The sequence below is a fragment of the Protopterus annectens genome, chromosome 8.part0, assembly GCF_019279795.1.
Source record: "Protopterus annectens isolate FY-2018-M chromosome 8.part0, PAN1.0, whole genome shotgun sequence".
NCBI classification, from domain to species: Eukaryota; Metazoa; Chordata; order Ceratodontiformes; family Protopteridae; genus Protopterus; species Protopterus annectens.
This window is the reverse complement of record NC_056741.1, coordinates 753,804,285-753,825,571: the sequence shown is the minus strand read 5'-3', so window position 1 is coordinate 753,825,571 and position 21,287 is coordinate 753,804,285. Positions and strand designations below refer to the sequence as shown.

Genomic DNA, 21,287 nt, shown 5'->3' with positions numbered 1-21,287 from the left:
GTATTTAAAAATGGACTCTGCTCTGTGGCATAGACAGATGAAGTCCCAACTACAACCTAAGTGACTGGGATTCAATTAATGGCTGTGGCACTAAGGAAATCAGTGAGGGTTAGGGAAGAAAGAAGCGGTTTTGCCTGATCCTCTGTCTCAGGGGAGAGAGAGAGAGAGAGAGATGAAGGATGTGGGCTAGGATGTAGCTACTGTGTTGCTGTGAATATCACAGAACACAGCAGATTGCATGCCAAGCCATGTTGACATGTGATTGCAGAGGAGGTGAGATGCAACTGTGGAGGTGGGACATATTGTTATTGTTATATGTCTCATTGCATGCCACTGGAGGGTAAGATCTTAAATAGTCACATCAGCATGAGATGGAGATGTTCGTCTCACAGAGTCTGTAGATTAGTAATGAGCTGAGAACTAGCACAGGGGATATGGAGCATACATAGCACCATTCATCCATATTATGGCAATCTGTTCCTGTCTCAGGATTACCTGATTACCTGGTGGTTACAGGGGAACAAATAGGCCAGTTGGATATCATGGAAGAATAGCTGGTGGTCAGTTGGGGGTGTCTGAAACTCTGAAAGAGAAAACCAAAACAAAAAAGTGAATGTTGCCTGTGTAACACAGAGAGATAAATCCCTGACTGTGATCCAGATGACCTAAGATGACCCAGGATTGACTAGCCACTCAGGTTCTGGAGATGTGGGAAGGTAACAATGATGAAGGGTGGGGAAGGGCAGCTGGCACCTATAGATCTATCTTGGGAGAGAGGTGGCCCAGCCTTACTGTATTCTGGTGCCTCCTGTACAGGGAAGTGCATGGGTTTCTGCCCTTGACTCTGCCAAGCCATGTCTGCATGATAGCCTTCAGATAGTGTACATAGTAATGGCCACATTCCTAAGAAAGGTGTAGCATGTTCTTACATTTGGGAGCACACAAGTCAGTCACAATGGGAGGAAGTTGGGTCAGAAAATGAAATACTGTGTGATGTGGTGATGAAGTGAATCTCTTAGTTTACCAATCAGTCTTTGTCCCCCGTTATGTGGGTACTGAAAGGATGGAATGTAGACAGTAGTCTTAGAAATGATCCTTCTCTTGCTGACTGGGAGGATCATGGAGTACAGTGACTGCTGCTCTTTGTTGAGAAGAATTAAGCCACCATATGAGGATGCCCCCTGTCAGTATACTACAGAAGATGTCAGTCATGACTCACCAGGAGGAAGCACCAGGGCAGACCCAGAATATGCTGAAAGTATCATATCTGCACAGTTAGTGGTGCATCCCTGTGGAGTCCACAGGATGCACTGAGGATTTTTGTTTGTGATAGGGAAATTAAGTCTACTCTGCGTAGCTTGCTATTGCTCCAACCATGACCAGTACAAATGGATGCATGCAATTCTAAAATGAGCATGAATTGCATTGTTCATAGCCTTCCGAGATTATGGATGAGCTTGCAGTTTTCAGTAAGAAAAACTTTTAATATTTCCTTATTTAAAAATAATCTGAATGATATATGGGGACAAAGAAATACCAAAGGGATTAAGCTTTTATGTGATTTATAAAAGTCCTAAGGTTGGTGAAAGTGAAATCATGTGGATACCTATGAACTTTCATTGTTTATGTGCTCTTTTGATATTTTGTTGTCCTTCTTAAAGCATCCTTGTTCTGATTTATCCTGATACTCTGGCTCCTTTTGCACTTTATTTTTTATTCCAAATCTTCCTTTAGGCCAATATTAGCATGATTGCATTTTATCTGAAAACCACTATTAGAATGTTGTAACCTGACATGGCACGTGTTTTTAAGTTTGGTTATGTGCAGTTTTATCTAATTGTCATTTTGTATTATTTTACAGCTGTAATATGCTGTTTCACCACCTGGTAGTGCACACTTTCCATATGAAAAGAACTGTTCCCATTTCTGAGACGTGAAAACTGAAGACTCATTAATGTAGGACTTCTACGATGAATCACTTTTGATTGCGAAATTCCAGGGTGGGTCTTCTAGGTTGAATATAATTAATTCAATCAGTGACATCCTCCAACCAGTTACAGATTAACTCAGTCCAAGGTTATGTGCAGCAGCTTTTGGCAGTTTCAGTGCTGATGGAGTTTACTTCAGGTAATTGACAATACCAGAACTGCGGTGTTTTCAGAACTGGCATTATCTCCTAACTTGCCTGATTTTCAGTTTGTTAAGAAACACTGTGAGGAAATCTATTTAGGATTGTCCTGACCGAAAAGTTTAAAAGGTATGTTTTATTTGTATGCACTTAGAAAAACGTTTGCTTTTCTTTCATTTTTCAGTGACAATGCTTTAAACTCCTGTAACGTGTCAAAAAGTAGTTTTACACTAAAGCCTCAGGCTCATTGTGTCAGTTTAAGTATGCACCGGGAAATGTGTTTACTGAACTGAAATCAATCATTTACTGGATAAATGAATGAGCTATTTTTTTAAATAAACAAATACATAAATAAATGTAAAAGAAAAAAAATAAAATAGGTCTGCAATTGAATGGAACCTACAAGCAGAATTTCAAGGAGTTTTGAAACAATATATTTATACATAAACCCTGCTTCCAGGTCGTGGATTTTAATGTATTCACTACCAGGCCAGGTATGTGGCAATAAGTTGAAACCCAGTACCATGAGGCACTGGCATCTTCCGCCCTCTACTACAGGCATTTGTGCAAGTTTTTGTTTCCTGTGTTGTACAGCTAACATGCAAATCTCTGTTTGAAAAGGTTTTCTTAGTCATTTCTACTGAAAGGCTCAGAAATGATTTGCATAATATAAAATAAATACATTTTGAAGGTAATTCTACTACATACTTTATGCACCGTCTGTGAGGACCGTGACTGCAACTGGAATATATTAAATCATTGAATGCAGCAGCTACTGCTCATGTTAACTGACACTCTACAGAAGGACAGAAGTGACTAGAGGAAGTGGCAACAAATATACTGCTGATTAATTTGTAACGAGTAAAGCTATGTATTAGTAGTGAGAAAAGTAATTCCAGTGTGTTTGATATAGCATAGTTTGTGTATTTTGGCTTTTTCCCGGTTAGGTGTCGCCACAGCGTAACTCCGGTCCGGTAATGATTGGCAGTAGAGTTTTACGTGCTGGTTTGCCGGGCCTAACACACAACCTTCAACGAAAGAAGGCCCGTTCACGCATGTCGCCACTGAGGATCGAACGGGCAACGTCCAACTGTGAGGTGATAACGCTACCGCAGCACCACCACTGGAATACTGTTTAATATAGCATAGTGTGGTTGGAAATATAATCCAAAGACTGTTAGCCATTTTAGAATGAAAGGTAGAATTGCTGTTTTTAGATGTGTGGGACCTGATTGCCCATTTACATGTTCCCCTCAGCACCTGCAATACTCATTTTCAGATTAATGTGCATTAGATATACTTTTAACTACTTGTTTCCTTTTCCTTGTATAATAACCATTCAGCTTGCTTTATTATAATTCCTATGACTCTGGAAACTGGGATTGAATGTGGTGGTAGTCACAATGTGGACTAGCTGTGTCATTCATTCCGTCAAAAACAGAAAGCTTCCCATAGGTCAGTGAGCCACTCCCTGGAAGCATTGAGCATCGGTACAAAGTACTTTCTACTGATGCATGAACGTAGAAGCAGCATGCATCCATAAAAACAGCTTGGGTAGTTAAGTGGAGCAATTGAGCAGACAAAGCAGTCTGTAAAAGTCCCAAATAATGTGGGGTCATGGTTGTGGGCCACTCTGCACTAGAAATGTGGATGTGGTTAAAATACAATGCTGCAATTAAATATTCAGATTAATTTGGGACTCCATCTGGAAGGATAGATGCTTTATTTTGTTGACTAGGGAAGTCTCTCTCTTTTCCCACAGCTGTTTCTGAATTCTCAAAGGAGTCAATTTAATATACAGGAAATTATTATGAGTTAGTGTAATTCTGGCCATCATCATCTTCAGCCTCCTTTCCCTTTCTTTTCTACATGGGGTTAGGGTGTTGCTGCAACTGTTGCCATCTGTCTTAGTGGCACCCTCCTAACTTCTTTGAAAGCCATGCCTGACTTTCACAAGTCTTCTCACACAGTCCTCACACAGTCCACTCGTATATTGGCTAGGCAGCCTCATTTCCTCTTACCTTTTTCCAGTCTCTCCCAAATCTTCTTCACAAAGTTGTCTTCTGCTTTCCTGCACATTTCCTCAAACCACCATAATATGTTTTCTTTGATCCTCTCTGCAATTGTAACTACTTTGGCATATAGTTTCATATGCATGTACTACTGATGACCACTAGGGCCTTTTTAAGCCTAGTCGTATATCCCAAATCTCTGAAATATTCTGGCACCCTTGATAAGTGTAAGCAGGGGCTTGGAATGAATTTCCTGTTCCTCATCGAAGTGTCTAAGTTGCACTTGAATTGGGTTAGGGAGGAACTCTGCTTCACATGAAGGGGGGAGCCAGTTCCAGAGAAGGGGTAGTCTATGGGATACATACCTGTCTGTTCAGCATGTCCCATTTATATTACAGGCATGTTTTTATGTCTTTAGAATGGGTAATTCTGGTGCTGTTTATTTTGTGTGTGTGTGTATATATTATATATATATATATATATATATATATATATATATATATATATATATATATATATATATAATGACAGATCAAAGTAGGCAATGTGAACTTTTGCCCTCATCCATTGCTTTGGTTATCTTCTCAAAGATGTCTACCAGGTTGAGTAGGCATGACCTACACTTGATAAAATCATATTGGGTTGGCTGTCTCATGTCATAATTTCTTGTGTTGTCCAACAATGTGCATCCTAATACTCATCTCGTGCATCTCTATTAACACTAGATTCTTCGACTGCTGTATTTTCACTACCCAGGTTTCTGTCCATGCAGAAGTACTGGTCACAGCACTGTTGTGTACACTTCACTTTTCAGCTTCTTTGGAATTTTTCTATCTACATGGTGCTACTACTCCTGACACTCTGTGCCAGTTGGCTGCAGCCCCTCTGATTCTAGCTTTGACCTCGTCATCCAGGCTTTCATTTTCTTCAAACAAAAGAAAAATGTAATAAAAATGGAAGCTAATATTAGTTAGGCCATGCCTCCTTATTCAGTGCAGAATTGTGTCCGTCTTGAAAATGGAAACTATAATTAGGTAATACTAGTCAGATTATGCCTCCTCATTTAGTACAGCACTGTGTCTGTCTTGGTGATAAAGTGAATCATATTATCCATTTTTGCTGCTGAGCTGATTTTCTCAGGCATTACTTCATATACTTAAATATAGTCAGAAATTAGTCCTTTGGTCTCACAAATCCATGACAGTAAACCTCTTCATAAGCCTTTCTATCATTTTAAGATGTTGTATAGATGACAGGACCTGGGATAATGAGAGAGCATAGGGAGGTGCAATAAATTAGGCTGGATGTGATCTTATAATCAACATGCTTCTTTGCAAAATATTTGCATTTATGTCTTAAATCTTAAAATAATTTGTAGGTGGAATTAGTGGTTGGTGGCCTCTTATCAAATTAAAAGCACAGGAAAAACAAATTAAAAAAATTGAATGCATATCTGCCATCTTACTTTGATATATTTTTGGAATGTCTGTTTTTCAGCAAACTTTGTGAGTCTATATTATGATATTGCATGCTCAGAAGAGCGAACGACACATAATCGACCCCATGTAAGCGAAAGCTTACAACGTCGAAACCTCGGAATAGCTATTTCTTTAAAAGGGGAAAAAAATCACTGTTCTGAAACTAAAAAAAAAAAACATTACATAATGTGGGAGGCTTCGCCCCACCCCCCTACTTAAATATACCAACTCCGAGATCGCACTACAGTGCCGAAAATGGCAAAGTAGCGAAAGCGGCCAAGCAAATTCTTTCCCAGGGAAAGAATTATCTGAAAAGCCACTTCGCTATTTGCCTTTTTGTGCATTTCAAGTTCGACAACCTGCATCTGTGACAGCATACTAGGGAGTCTAATTTTGTAACTACAATCACCATTACAACTTGCTGATGCCAGAACCATTTCTACAGTTAAAGTGGCTGAACAGTTTTATTCACCAGGTTAGTTGTACTCCAGAAAAATGTTTATAGCGGCGAAAGTGAATCATGGATTTTCCACTCCAAAGAGAAATGGGTCATAAACCTAACAAATGAAAATGAGAAGCTTCCTTTTCTATAGCAGTGCAGTGGTAGAACATGTAGCATACTTTCCTTTAGCGCAGAAGGTTTGCAAACATTCTAGTGGAACAAAAGGGTACAGTACTTCCAAGTGTGTCCTCCTTTGGATGAGATGTCAAATCAAGATCCCATATGCTTAAGTTGGTGAATATAAAGGATCCCACTGTACCTATCAAAAAGGTAGGGTTTTTACACAATTCTGTATGTTTACAAATTTACAACATTTACAAAACTTGCAATAAAAAACTGATTATACAATGACTCCCTATTAATATTCGAAAACCGTGCATGCTGATTGGCCTAGCCCAACCAGCATGCCCACTGTAAATCCCACAATATACCGACGGAAAAAGGTCCGGTCGCCCAGAATTTTTTCTGTTGCTATAAAGTGCCCCAAAACCTTCTTTTTTGAGAACTGAGCAATGGAGACTTCTTTTTCGTTGCTTCCATTTCAAAGCATTGATGTACTGGGTGTGCATGGGAACGCAAGTCCCATACACATGCGCAGTACATCAAAATGAAGCAGTATACAACCGGCAGAAGAACAGTAATCCACAGTTATACAAAGACATTATTTAAGAAAAGTGTTTTTTTTTTTTTTTTTTTTTTTTTTTTTTTCCTTAAATGTCGTTGTATAATAGCAATAACTGACTCCATGGTCGTGGTATATTGAAGATTTACCCATGGTTGCCTTTGTTTAATAACTCAGGCTTCGCCCTCATGATTAAACCACACCAACCATGGGTAAATCTTCAATATACCACACCACCTCATCAGTTATTGCTTAATGAACCAATCCAAGGCAGAACAAATACATCAAGACTAAGTCCAGTAGATGTATTAAAACATTTTATTGTGAGCGCTTTCGCAATTTAACCAACCGCTTCATCAGAAAATATCATTAAAATTCAACTAAGACATTTTTAAAGAGATCTAAACCAATAAGAGCAATACAATAATTAACTGAAATCAGTGTCTGTCTCCATTATAAATGTAATAGACACAGACAAAATAAGCATATATTAACTGATGCTAGCATACTTTAAAACATGTATAAATATGCTTATTAAAATATAATGCTTACAATATAATTCAATTAACTAGCTAAAATCAATATCTCTCTATCTGCATTCTAAAAATCATACACAAGGTAGACGGAAACGTATTCTATTAGTAATGGCATGCTATGAAAAACATATACAAGTACTTATAGGCCATTAAACAACAAAAGTATCTGCCACACGGGCATGGCTTATATTATTTACATGCAGATCTACTTTTAAGCGCTGGTTTAATGCACACTTTGTCATTCAAGCCTTCACCCTTATTTGTCCTCATTCTAATTATCCATCTCAATTCACTAGTTTCCACTTTGTTTTTTTATGTCACCCCTCATTCATCCTCTAATATTACTTCAGTTACCATGAATCTAAATGTATGTTCATCACCCTGTCTAGAGATATGTTTAGCTAGGGCATTAATATATACAGAATTATTGATGTATATGTGCTCCCTGATATGGTCTTGTAGCCTTCTGTCCATCTTGCCTATATAAAAGCAAGAATATTCTTGGCATACAGCCAGATAAACCTATTACAATTGGCTGTAACCCTAAACTCTGTTTCTCTGTGTCAGGGTGTGTAAACTTCCAAGTGGAGTTTAAAAATCTACACCAGTTAAATTTCAAACATGGGAATGTACCATATGTAGGAACACCATCTGAAGCCCTTCCTGCACTTCCAGGATAACATAACATCCTCTTCAGGTTCTTGTAAACAAACATCTATGTCCACTATAGAGCTTACCTCTGAATCAGTAGTGAGTATCTGTCAATGTTACCTCATTATCCTCTCAATCTTCCTAATATTACTTGAGTATGTCAGGGGTACCCGCATCTGTGTGGCCACCCTGTGTTGGGTCTTGCCCCATGGTCCATTCAAGAAGTGTGGTTTACCATGAGTGCTTCTCAATCCCGAGACATCTTTGAGGATGTTATCTATCTCATGAATATTGTACCCTCTTTCCTTAAAAACGGTCTCTCAATTTATCCCTTTCATTCATAAAGTCTCTTTCTGTAGCATTTAGTCTTGAAGCCCATAGCACTTGCCCTTTGAGAATATTCTTAAAAATATGGGGGGGGGGGTGCATACTCCTCCTATGTAGGTATGTATTCCTATAACACTGTTTTCTCTGTTTTATTAGATATCATGCTATCTAGTGTCTTCACAACAGTGACATCTAAAAAAATCTATTTTTATTCTAGAACTATTCATAGTGAACTTCAAGAAGGATGTTGTAGAATTCATGTATTCATGAAACTAAGTTTTTCCTCACTACCTTCCCAGATGAGAAGAGGTAATCTACAAATATGTTGTAGAAGACCACTCCTTGTGGTGATTTCAAAATGTGTTCATTTCTTCCTTTTCTTGTAATAAATATCTTTTTATATAACATTCTTTCTTTTCATTATTTTTTATATAACTTTTTCATAATACTCACTCTCATTCCTTTCTCGCTTTACAAAAATATTTCTAAATTTCTTTTTCTATTAGCCATTTTAAAAAACTTATCTTCATGTGTAAATGTAAACCACCATTCCAACCAATTGACATTCTTTTTTTCTCCACTGACATTTTTGGCAGGCTGGCACATATTACTGCAGCAATACTTTTGCTTCTCTACCTCATCTGCTAACATGATTGCCATGTGTTCTGCCCCTGCACACTCCTTTGCACCATTCATGGGGTAGAGTTTCTGTTTCTCCCTGACTTGCATGGAATAACTGTTCCATCTCCTTTACTCCTGTCATTGCCATTTTTGAATAGTCTATTCCCTGTCTGTTCCATCTCAATCACACACTTATCAGTGAACCATGGTTCTGTAATATAAATACTGTCCACTCTTCACTCTTCTGTCCCTGTTTACAACTCCATTGTCGTCTTGGTCAAGTATTCTGCACTGCATTGTAGTATACTCGGTCACTGTTGTGCTTCTAATATGTTATCCACTTTCTTTTATGACATCTGTTTAAACATCTTGAAGGGAAGTAGGAGATAAGCTCAACAAACAGACCTAAGAACCTACCTTCTTTGGTGACATCTGTTCTTGTCCATATTAGTATCGCAGTAGGATCATTTAGAGAAACATTTCCAAACTAGCTCTGAGCAACATTGTCCACTTAGGACTAAGAGGGAATCTCTCCCTGACATGCAGATAATGTCTTTGTAGGTCTTTCTTCCCATTCTTGTGCACCTTTGCCAAAACTGTTAGGATAGGTTCCAGCCTAGCCATTCAGGAGGTCAGTTCAGATATTCTGGAAATAAGCCCATTTGTAAAAAGGCATTCTAGATGCCACAACTGCTCAGCTTCTGGTTGGTAAAAACCTCAACTAGAACAATTTCTCTTTTTTTTTTTAGCAATGTAAATGATGACATTTTTCAGGTTAACATACAAAACAATCCCCATGCATGATGCCGTTCTTTGTCACTGACTGCTGAAAGAACCATTGTCTCTCTAGCATTAGATTTGGGTTTATCAGCTGTTGCTGTTAATAAGCATTCAGGATCTCCCAATGTTATTTGCTAGGTTGCAAACTGGTCAAATGAGAGGTTACAAAGACTAAAATACAAAATTATATGTCAGAGTTGGCACATGTAAGCAAAGGTGTCCCACAGGGATGGTCTTGGGACCATTGTTCAACATTGTTTTCTCGCTAATACCAAAATTCCAAAAGTCTGAATGGCAAAGTATGCTGATGACACAATGGGATGTGTGGTTACTACATCAATTTACATTGATAAATTTAGTCAGTATGTGAGCCAGGTTGCTTTGTGGTTAAAACAGAATGGGTTGAGAGTTAGTATAGAGAACTGTGGAATCCTATATTTGATACAATCAATGTAAATACTAATGTGAAATTAGGACTGATTCACAGAAACTGATGGGAGTATAAAGACCTACGCATTATTGAACACTTGAGAGCAGGTATTTTGGAATCTGGCCCCTTGTTTAAGTCTATTTATAAATAGGTTTTACACTGAAACAAGTGGTCACTTGTACTGAAAGCAAGTGTTTTGGATTCAGAGCAGACTTGCATGGAGAGCAACTGGTATCTGGCTTTAAGAATAAGAAATTTCTTAAACTGTTCATAGGTTACAACCTAGTCGTTTTTTATCCTGAGTTGCCCCAGTTGATGGTTATGTGAGCAAAGTTAACTGAGGTAATATAGTTAATACCCACTGCCTCTATTTGCGGTCACCCATCCATTAATCTAGGTTGTTTGGAGAGGGACAGGGAGGAGCTCTGTTTCACATAAATTGGGAGCTTGTTCCAGAGAAGTGGTAGTCTCTGGAATATGTATCTCTCCCTCCTGCATGATCTGTTCATGCCACGGGCTAGGTTAAGATGGTTGGAGTGAGTGACCATCATGCAATTTGATTTAAGAATGTGCAATTTCCATCAAGACTAGGTCAGAAACTGCCCTGTAGGCCAGGCACAGGTCACCCCTTAACAGCCTGTTGAAGAGAGATTACAGTGACAGGGCTTTCTGTCTTCCTGCTTAGGACTCGTTTTTTTGTGCCTTTTGTATTTTCTTGGTGAGAAACCTCTGGTTTCTCCAGTTTTTGCAGTGTCTGGTGAGGTACATGCAAAGGGGAACATTGTACTCCGTTATAGGTCTGAGGGCTGAGTATAATGGAATTATAACATCCTTAGATCTGGATGTGATGTCTTTACTTCTGAGATGTGCCACATAGAAGGATTTCCTTACCACTGTGGAAACTTGGTGGCCGAAGTTCAGATTGCTATCAGCCGGAGTACCTAGATCACTTACCACCGGCCTATACTGGGGGTGGGTGCTGTCTACAGTGTAATCCACAGGGAAGTCTGCATTCCCAAGGGGAATAATAATGCATTTTTAGCTTTCATCTGTGGTTGACACCAATCATTTATTTGCAATAACCCTTTTTGCAGTATATTACATTGGTGAGGGAATCTGTGATTGCTCCCAGTTTGCAATCGCCAGCCATGTTTGCCTGGAATTCTAAGAAATAAATTCCAAACAACAAAAGGGCCTTGCACAGAACCCTGTGGTACACCACTGATGATTGCTGTTCTGCTAGAGGTGAAATCACCTACTTTGACAGTGTGTGTCCTGTAGGGGAGCCAATTGGCTACCCATCTAGTGACATAAGGGTTAATTCCCAATTGGGAGAGTTTCTCTAATTCCTGAGTGGGGAATTGTCAGATGCCTTGGCTAGGTCAAGGTAGGCAGTATGCACTGTCTTTCCCTCATCCAGAGCTTTGGTGACTTTCTAGAAGTCAAATAGGCTTAACAAGCATGATCTACCTTTATCAAATCCGAACTAGGTTGGGTACAGAGTTTGGAGATTACCTATGTCCTTGTTAAGTTCCATAATGATTCTTTCTATGGCCTTGCAGGTGAGGCTAGTTAGGCTTATGGGTCTATAATTCCCAGGTTTGGTTGATGGTTCCCCTTCGTGAAGAGGCATTACTTTTGTTGTCCTCCATTCCACTGGAAAATAGCCAGTTCTTAGGCTGTGGTTAAACAGGGATCCAAGTGGGTCTGCTAGGTCATGCCTTACATTATTTAAAAGGCAACCTAGGATGTTATCTGGTCCCATTGATGCTGTGATTTTTTTTGGCTTTGGAGAGCAACAGAGATGACCTGCTCTCGAGATAATAGGCTGAGGAATGGTGGTAGCTACACTTTGGGGAGTAGCTTGTGGAGACAGGGGGTGAAGTTTACACCAAATCTGTCAGCTAGGTTGGCTCCAGTAGAGTATGAGTGATGCCATCCACAACCAGTTCTTTTCAGATTTCGGACATAGTTAAAGAATACCTTGTGATTATGCTTGGCTAGAGAGGCTATTTTTGCTTTGTAACTAGCTTTGGAGGTCTTAACATTGTTTATGCTACAGAGGGATTTCTTGCTCTGTTGAATCAGTTCTCTGTTGTTCCCAGACATTAATTTCTTCCTCTTGCTGTATAGCCTGTTTATACTAGGAGTCCACCAGGGTTGTTTATTTGGCAAGACCTGGTTTTAATCCGGTCAGGTACAGTCGAGTTTATACAGTTGCTTAAGTGGTTATACAGGGCATTGGCTTACACCTCTGCATAGGAGTCTGTGTTATCTGTGATTGAGGTGGCCTTGAAACTTCTTATACCATCATTTAGTAGGAGGTAATTCATTTTGGAAAACATGTTAAGCTTTTTTGAGCTTCATGTAGAGTAGTCCAAATACAGGCTTTGCTGTATTCTGGACTTTTGGAAAGTTCCTGTGTTGCCATTTGCTTTCTTGGATAGAGGGAGGCTTCTTTGTTCACCAGTGGCAGTGGGGAGCTTGGAGCAGCCTATCTGTCCCTGGAGGAGTGTTCCCAGCGCAGGAATCTGGTAGTCTGTTGGCCATTTTGGGCCAATTTCTAGCTCTTTCAAGTCCACCTGTATAAAACCCACTGTAGCGTGGCTTTGCGTGATTTTGTGCATAGTGCGGCATAGAGCAGCGCCGCCTAATTGGGTTTGAGCCATTCTCGGCTCCACAAAGTCTGCTCTTCACTTTTTCCCTTGGAACTGATCTAGTTCTCATAATAAACACCCTATTCCTACGTTAAAGCCTAGCACCTGCTCACTAAAGCAATTATACAAGTCAGCACTAAAGAATTAAAAGCACTACACCCTCACAAACTCCCCTTGAGTAACTTGTTCCCCATTGGCCCTTGTTCCCCATTGGCCCTTTTTTTTTTTTTTTTTTTTTTTTCAATTGGAATTCCCAATACTATTCTAGCATGTCCAAAGGTCAGTTGCCAATCTCCTCTCCGGTCCAGCTGGTGAACCTGGGAATCTTGAGGCAATGTTACAACTGCCTCATGTACACAGACAACCCTCTCCTCCTCCCAACAAATTCCAACACATGTAAGAGATGCAACCATATAGCCAAACTGGAGGTTAAGCTCCCTCTCAACTCAGTACTGGCGTAACCAGTCAGGAGAAGGAAACTACACTCACTACAATTCCAGTCTCACATAGACCTACCACGACAGCAAACCAAACACATACACACAAAAACGTACTCGGAGGCTCTAAATAAAACTCTGCCTAAGCAGACACCCAAGCAACCGCTACCCCAAAACGAAACATGTGCAATACATAGCTCACAAAGCCAGTGTGCCGAACAGTCACAGCCCTTAAGGCTAAACACACCCGAGTCCCTTGTAATAGGTGACTCTATCATCAGGCACATGGACTTCCCACTCACCAGGCTAAACAAGGAGAAGGTCATGGTGAGCTGTCTGTCGGGCGCTAGGATCCGCCACATAACACAAGCACTTGGGTCACTCCAAGGCGAGTACAAATATGACTCTCATTGTCCATGCTGGTGTGAATGACCTGCGAAGTACCTCCCTGGACTACATGAAAAGAGACCTAGAGGAGCTCTCTGAGCATGTAGCCCAGGCCGGTATGACCCTGACCTTGAGTAGCATCTTGCCCTCACCAAGAATGATGCCACAGTATGAGGGCAAGATTATCAATTTCAGCAATTGGCTTAAGTATTGGTGTCATTCAAAAGGGATCCAATGCCTGTCAGCCTGGGATGACATGCTCGACAAGCCACGATGCTGCGGGACGGCTTGCACCTGTCACCCCTGGGCTTTCGGATATTGGCAAAGGCTCTTGCTACTCCCATAGTGCCTTTTTTAGGCAAGGCTCAAAAGACAAACCCACCTCCATAGGTATCACAAGGGATAAGAAACTGCTACTCAACGCCAGAAGTCTAAACCTCAAGATGCACAGACTCGAAACTCTCCTTAGCATGGAGAATATAGATATCTGTGCAGTAACAGAAACCTGGTTCAAGGCTCTTGAGAGCACCCCAGCACTACCAGGTTATACCTCATACCATGCTTTTCGACCCCAAAACTTGGACCGAACCACAAAAGGAGGGGGAGTATCAATATTCGTCAAAGATACCCACACCTCCAGGTTGGTGGCACAGCACGAAGCATCAGAGACTATCCATGTGCAACTAACAGTGGGTAAAACTGCCTTCCAGTTTATAGCCTGCTACAGACCACCCTCCCAAACCCAGGAACCCCACTCGGCCTTCCTGAGAACACTGGAAAATATGAAGGTCTCTCAACACCATTATATTGGGTGACTTCAACTACCCAACCATAGACTGGGAGCATTACTCTACTCTAGCTCCAACACCCTAGCCCAAAGGTTCCTAGAATTTGTAAACTCAAATGCTATGGAACAACTTGTTAACACTCCCACAAGAGGGGAAAACCTACTGGACCTGATCATCACCAACATGGGGACTCTATGCTCCAGACCAGAAGTGTATCCCTCACTGGTAAGATCAGACCACAAACTAATCTCACTGGATATTCACATCCCAACCCCACCCCATGCCCAGAATACCACAGTGAAAAACTTCCCTAAAACAAATTTCACACTCCTCAAAACCGAGGTGGAATCCTTCAAAGCCCCCGGGCCTGTGGATAATACGGCCCAGACCACAAAATCCTTTATAATCACATTCTATGAACACCTTCAGGAATGCATGGATCATGCAATCCCAAATAAAACCAAGACTCAATCCTCCAAAGGCAGACGTCCTGTCTGGTGGGCCCCAGCCATAAACAAACTATACAATAGAAGGAGGAAGCTACTACATGACAGAGCAAAATCCCAGAAAGGGGAGGCATCTCTGATCAGTATTAGCAAAAAACTATGGGCACTCATAAAATTGTCTAAGGCCAGCTTAGAGAGAGAAATTGCACAGGACACCTAAGGATAATCACAAGGCTTTCTTTAGTTGTTAGGAACCTGGGTGGGAATTCCCAGATATGCTCAGAATTTGTCCAAAATGACAAAAAAATACACCGAACCCACAGATATTGCCAACATCCTAGCTGACGGGTTCAGTGCAAACCCCCCCCCCCACCAAAAGGGCTAATATCTATCCCAGCAGAGTGCTGCCCCCCTGACATCTCAGATGCTCAGGTAAGAGCTGCCCCCTCCAAAGCAAGAAACACCACATCAATGGGACCAGACGGTGTCCCGGGCTGCGTCCTACATGAACTCCAAGAAGAGCTAAACCCAAACCTAAAACTACTGTTCAATCTCAGCCTTACTACAGGGTATGTACCCAAAGAGTGGCGTACAGCAACAGTGGTCCCTCTCCACAAAGGTGGTGCCTCAACGGATCCTGGAAACTGTCGCCCCGTAAGTCTCTCTAGCTTGGTCTGCAAAGCTATGGAAGGGATCATCACGGACCTAAATAAAGATATTGGGGACCTACAGACAGTGGATCCTACCCATTTTGGCTTTAAGGGCAGATCCTGCCTCTTTAACCTGGTCGATTTCTTTGAAATGGTCACCAAGGCCATTGACAAGGGGAAGGTGGTCCACACAGCCCACCTGGACCTCGCAAAAGCCTTCGATACAATACCCCACTCGGGCATTATAGATAAGCTCACCAGCTTAAATATAAACCCCTATGTCACTAGATGGGTTGCAAACTGGCTCAAGGACAGAACCCACATGGTTAGAATAGCTGGAGCCATGTCAGACTCCAAACCAGTTACAAGTGGCATCCCACAAGGCTCAGTCTTGGGACCTCTCTTGTTCGGTATATATTTCTCAGCGGTACAGGCCAACATGGGAGGACTGTGGCTGACAAGTTCGCAGATGACTGCAAACTGGGTGCCATAATAGACTCTCCAGCCGACACAAGCATCCTCCAACCGACAAGCATCCTCCAAAAGGGCCTCATAGAAACAGACAACTGGTGCTAGAGCCATGGCCTCAAGCTAAACGCCAAAAAGTGTATAGTCATCCCCTTTGGAAAAAACAAGTGCCCACAAATTACCACATAGGTGGTAATCCATTAAGTACAGAAGAAGTAATTGGGGACCCAAGTTGATAGCAATCTCTCATTTGACAACCACGTAGCCAAAGTAGCCCACCTAATCATGAAGGGATTCACATCAGGGGAGGTCATTGTGCCTCTTTACTCGTGCCTCATCAGGCCCATAATTGAGTACAATGCCCCTTTTGGGATGTACCTTACGAGACACCTGCAGCAACTGGAAAGACCCCAAAAGTACCTCACCAAGAGGATCAAGAGGCTCAAATAGATGCCGTATGCTGCCTGGTTAAAGAAACTCCAGCTCTACTCAGTGGCATACCGCCTGCTCAGAGGCGATCTGTGCCTGACGTATAAAGCCATGTCCAACCCAGAATTAATGGACATGCTGCACCTCAGAAAATCCAAATCCCATCTAGCTACGCGCTCGAGGGACTTAAACCTCAGCACTGAAAACTCAGCACTGAAATAAATAGGACATGCTGGAGGGACAGATTCATAACCCAGAGGCTCCCTTCACTCTGGAATAAAATCTCAATCCAGGTTAGGCAGAGTCCCTCATTGACTTTCTTCAAGATGAATCTTGATGAGTGGATGGGAGATTGTAGGTTTACTCCGGGTATCACTTCTGTGTCGCTGTTAGAAGGCACAGTATACTAACCTCGAAAAAGGGCATAGCAAAATTAATTTAAAATGGGTGACGAAAGCCATACACAGTCTGGCTAGGCTTATAAATGCCCTAGGGCAGATACCAGGCTATCTGTCTTTATAATCACATTGAACGAGACAGGTTTATGGTCACACAATGGAAAGATAAAGTAGGGCAAATTATGTTTAGCATATAAAGCTCTAATGAATAAAGAGCTTCACTTATTAAGCATTGAATTTATTAGGCTCATATAAAAATACTGGAGGAATTGGTTACGTGTATAAAATAGATAAAAGTAGAACAGTTTTGAGATCCAGATATTTATTACAATCATTGGTGTATATGTGGAAGAGATTACCTATATATTTCTCCAACTTAAAAAAACTTATATGTGGAAGAGATTACCTATATATTTCTCCAACTTAAAAAAACTATTACATGTATGGATAGATCCCAAAGCATCTTCTACAGCTATGGAGTCTGTTTTAATTGGCCTTAATGCAGTCTTACCTGTACTACTAAACTGTAATTATATATGTATACTATTTTAATTAGGCAGCCTTGTGTCAGTCAGTTGCTTACTTTCAATTATAAATAACTTGCCCTTGTTAAGCATGCACATCCAAATGTCATCTGAAATTCTATTCCGTCTTGATTCCATGTCTGATTTAACATTGTTCATCAAACAAATACAATTAAACACACACTAACTATTTACAACTGATTTGAGATTGTGCATTCATTACTAAACACTTTGTTTTATTTCACTGTATTATATGTCTTGACACTCGGACCAGTGACTTCTCGCCAAAGATCAAATTCAGTTACAGCGTCCCATACAGCCCATTGTTTGCTATGGAATTCTGTTTATGATCAGTAATAGTTCTGAGTTCCATATGTTTAACATTTACATTATACCATGCCCCCCCCCCCCCAAAACGTGCATGCTGATTGGCCAGCGTGTACATTGTAAATCAAGTTATACTGATTTATACGAATGGAAAAAGGTCCGGTCGCCCAGACTTTTTTTTCCATTAGTATAACTCTACTTTTAAAACACTGTCTCTCTATGTTAAATGGGTTTAACATAGCGAGACAGCTTTAAAATTAGCAATGGACATCTCCGTTGCTTATTTTAAAACTGTCTCGCTATGTTAAACCCATTTAACATAGCGAAAACAGTAAAAAAAAAAAGCAACGGAGATCTTGCTTTCTCCGTTGCTTTTGCCCACAGCTCTGATGTACTGCGCAGGCGTGCAGTACATCAGAACTGCCGCGGATGCCAGACATCTGCGGAAGGGCAGTAAACAGGCATTATACTATGCCATTATTTAAGAAATTTCTTTTCTTAAATGCTATCATGGTATAATAGCAATAACCCACGCCTGGGTGTGGGTAATGCTGGATTTACCCACGGTCGGCTTTGTTTCAACCGTGGGTAAATCCAGCATTTACCTGCACCCAGGCGTGGGTTATTGCTATAGTAATCTAATCGCCTCTTATTGATGGTTTGCCTTTGGTTTTCCATTTTCTAGTTGTAGCTTTCTTAGCCACTGTCAGCACTGACATGTTATGTTACACCAAAGCAGCAAAAACATATCTGTTCTGAGATTAAATTCTCTTTCCCGTGTAAGACTTGGCATATTAGTCGACATTTTTGCACTGAAGCAAAGCTATACATTCCCAAAATACATGCTCCTAAGAACCTGTTTCTGAATCACATTACCAACTTATGCCTCTTGTCTATAATATCTTGAATTTACTATTGGTTTATATGCTCTACCAATTAATTTTTTATGGTCTGCCATTTCTGTTCTGGCCTGAATAAAAAATCTACAACTGGTGATTTAACAAAATTATAATCCAACCACTCCATATCTTCCTTGCACTGTAGTGTTAGACCTGCATGTGTAAATTTATCTGAGTTCACTAACCTCAGAATTTGTCTAGGTCCAATCCATTTTAATTACTTTATCTCATTCTTCTGCCTTCAAAATCTATTTTTTTGTTCTTTCTTCTACAATTGCTTGACATTCTCTTTTCTGTCTTTCTTATTATTATATGTAATAGAACCTATTAGCATTATTCTATTTTTCCATAGCCTAAGTTCCTTTTGCATAAAGACTTGCATAACATCTATATGTATATAAAGGTGTACATAATGATTTTTATATTCCTTTCCTAGACCTGCTCAAATGCCCACTTGTGATTCTATCATTACCTCATTGGAAACCATGCTTTTTGTGTTTTTCCATTTGGACTTGTATTCCGATTCCTGAAACAAATATATGAATCTAAGTTGTGTGGCCTTGTAGTATTCCCTCAAAGCTGGAAGTCCCAAACCATCCAGGTGCTTTATCAGTATTAGTTTTTCCCACTGTACTCTTTATTATCTCAAAGAAATTCCTTAATTTCCTTTACATATTCTTCCATATTTGATCTCGGTTTATACGTATACACTTGACCTACATAAAAAAACAATGAGACCTAAACATCTTAATCACTTGTATCTTATTAGCAATGTCCATAAATAACAGTTTCCATGGTCTTAATCTTATTTAGTCTTTTCAGTAATTCCTTTCCATTTCCTTAGCTGTTTGCTCAGTATTGTTTCATTCAAATTCCCAAGTATCTCATCCTGTCATGACCGTACAAAAAGGGGAAGATCTGTACCAAATCATGTGTTATTGCATAGTTCATTATTATAGCTTTTGTTTTTGCTTCATTTGCTTTATATCCTGATGTATTAGTAAAATGTTAAAGTTTATCAAATATAATTTTATATTATGTTCTGGCCTAGAAACATGGAATATTATATCTGCAAAAAGGTTTATTTTCTCATTAGCATTTCTCCATGTGGGTCTGATGTATGTTTGATTGCTTTGTGCCCCTGGCTAATGGCTGTAAGTATAAGGCAAAGAGTAATGGCAAAAGTGGATGACCTTGCCTAGTTGTTGCAAGGCCAAATGATTTAGATAGCTCACCACTGCACTTCACCCTTGCTTGAACTCTTCTGTAGATATTATATCAATGACCAATGATGTGGGTATGGTATACTGAGCATTTACTCATGGTTGGTGTGGTTTAATCATGAGTGTGAAGCCCAAGTGATTAAACAAAGGCAACCGTGGGTAAATCTTCATTGTACCACACCACAGGTATTATACAATGACATTATTTAAGAAAAAAAAATTTAATGGCTTTGTGTAATGGTGGTGTTCTGCATTGTTACCGGATTCTGTCTTTTTATGATGTACTGCACATGTGTATGGAACTTGCATTTCCAGGCTTACACAATTCATCACTGGTTTAGCAAGCAAGAAAGTATTTTTTGCAATAGCATGGTATAACTGGTAGACTTGCAGAGCAAATTAAATAAACCTTTTTTTTGCATCGCATCTATATTTCAGATTGATTCATATGCTATTGCCTTTTCATTCTTATAAGTTAAAATGTGATGGTTTTTTATCTCTGAAGTTTTGTGTTTAATGTTTTGCTTTTTTTATTTGTGCAAATAGGTACATTAGTGTCATTCTGTGTTGCACTAATGCCTCGCAAGGGTAGCTTATTTATAGTTCGCTCTTGATGCGAGTAGAAATTGGGAGTTTGTGGAAAGTTTGTCTAGATAGCAGTTTTGTTTTTTTTTTTAAAGTCTGGGCGCTCAGTGATACCTTTAGCGGCCGGACTTTTGCTGTTGGTATATTGATTTATAACAGGCAGACTGGTTGGACTTGACCAATCGGCGTGCTCCTTTTATAATGTTAATGGCCAGTCGTATAAAAAATATTAATGTTGTCCATATGTTTTCGAAATCCAAATGTCTCAGTGGATCCTTCATAATGGGGTTGTGAGTTGGCACAATGGTTAAGGTATTCACCTTACAAACCCAAAATACAGGATTTGATTCTCACCTTTGAAGGAAACTGGTTAGGCTTAAAATGGCCCACAAAGGCAATTAACCTAGTATTCATATATAAACTTGTAAACTGCCAACTCTCTCTGTCAAATGCTTTTTTCAGCATCCAAAACTATTAACATTAATATGTTGTCCACTGCATCCTTTTGAATCATAAGGATTCTGATACTATCAATGTTTGCCTACCGTCTATAAAGCCACCCTGATCTGGGTCTATTATTCTCTGATATCTTTGCATTCTTTATGCCATAATCATCATAAACACGTTGTAGTCATTGTTCAAAATTAAGCTGGTACTGTATGACCCTGGATCAAGGAAATCTTCCCTTCCTTTGGTATAACTACCATTACTACTTCTTTCCAAGTCCAAGGTGCCTCCGCATCCAGAAAAATATTTTTAAAAAATACTAGCTAAACTTCTAATATTTCCTGGTTCTTCCCATTACTACTTCTTTCCAAGTCCAAGGTGCCTCCGCATCCAGAAAAATATTTTTAAAAAATACTAGCTAAACTTCTAATATTTCCTGGTTCTTCTTTTTCCACACTTTTTTGTAGAAATTCCATCACATCCAGGCTTGTTTCCTGTGTTCAGGTTTCTCATTGTTTCTTTAATTTCAGTTTCC

At 40.0% G+C, this 21,287-nt stretch overlaps 1 protein-coding gene across 2 annotated transcripts in view; it reads left to right on the top strand.

Moving 5' to 3' along the window:
* Nucleotides 1–2,005: 2,005 nt before the first annotated feature.
* The window catches only part of PKLR (pyruvate kinase L/R), a 711,145-nt gene continuing 691,863 nt past the window's right edge, over nt 2,006–21,287 (top strand). The window contains exon 1 of one of the 2 annotated variants that reach the window (XM_044080213.1): nt 2,006–2,127. In XM_044080213.1, the coding sequence (XP_043936148.1) occupies nt 2,112–2,127 (16 nt within the window). In that variant the 5' untranslated portion in view covers nt 2,006–2,111. Of the gene's footprint in view, nt 2,258–21,287 lie in introns of both variants that reach the window. The other variant, XM_044080214.1, reaches the window with a different exon arrangement.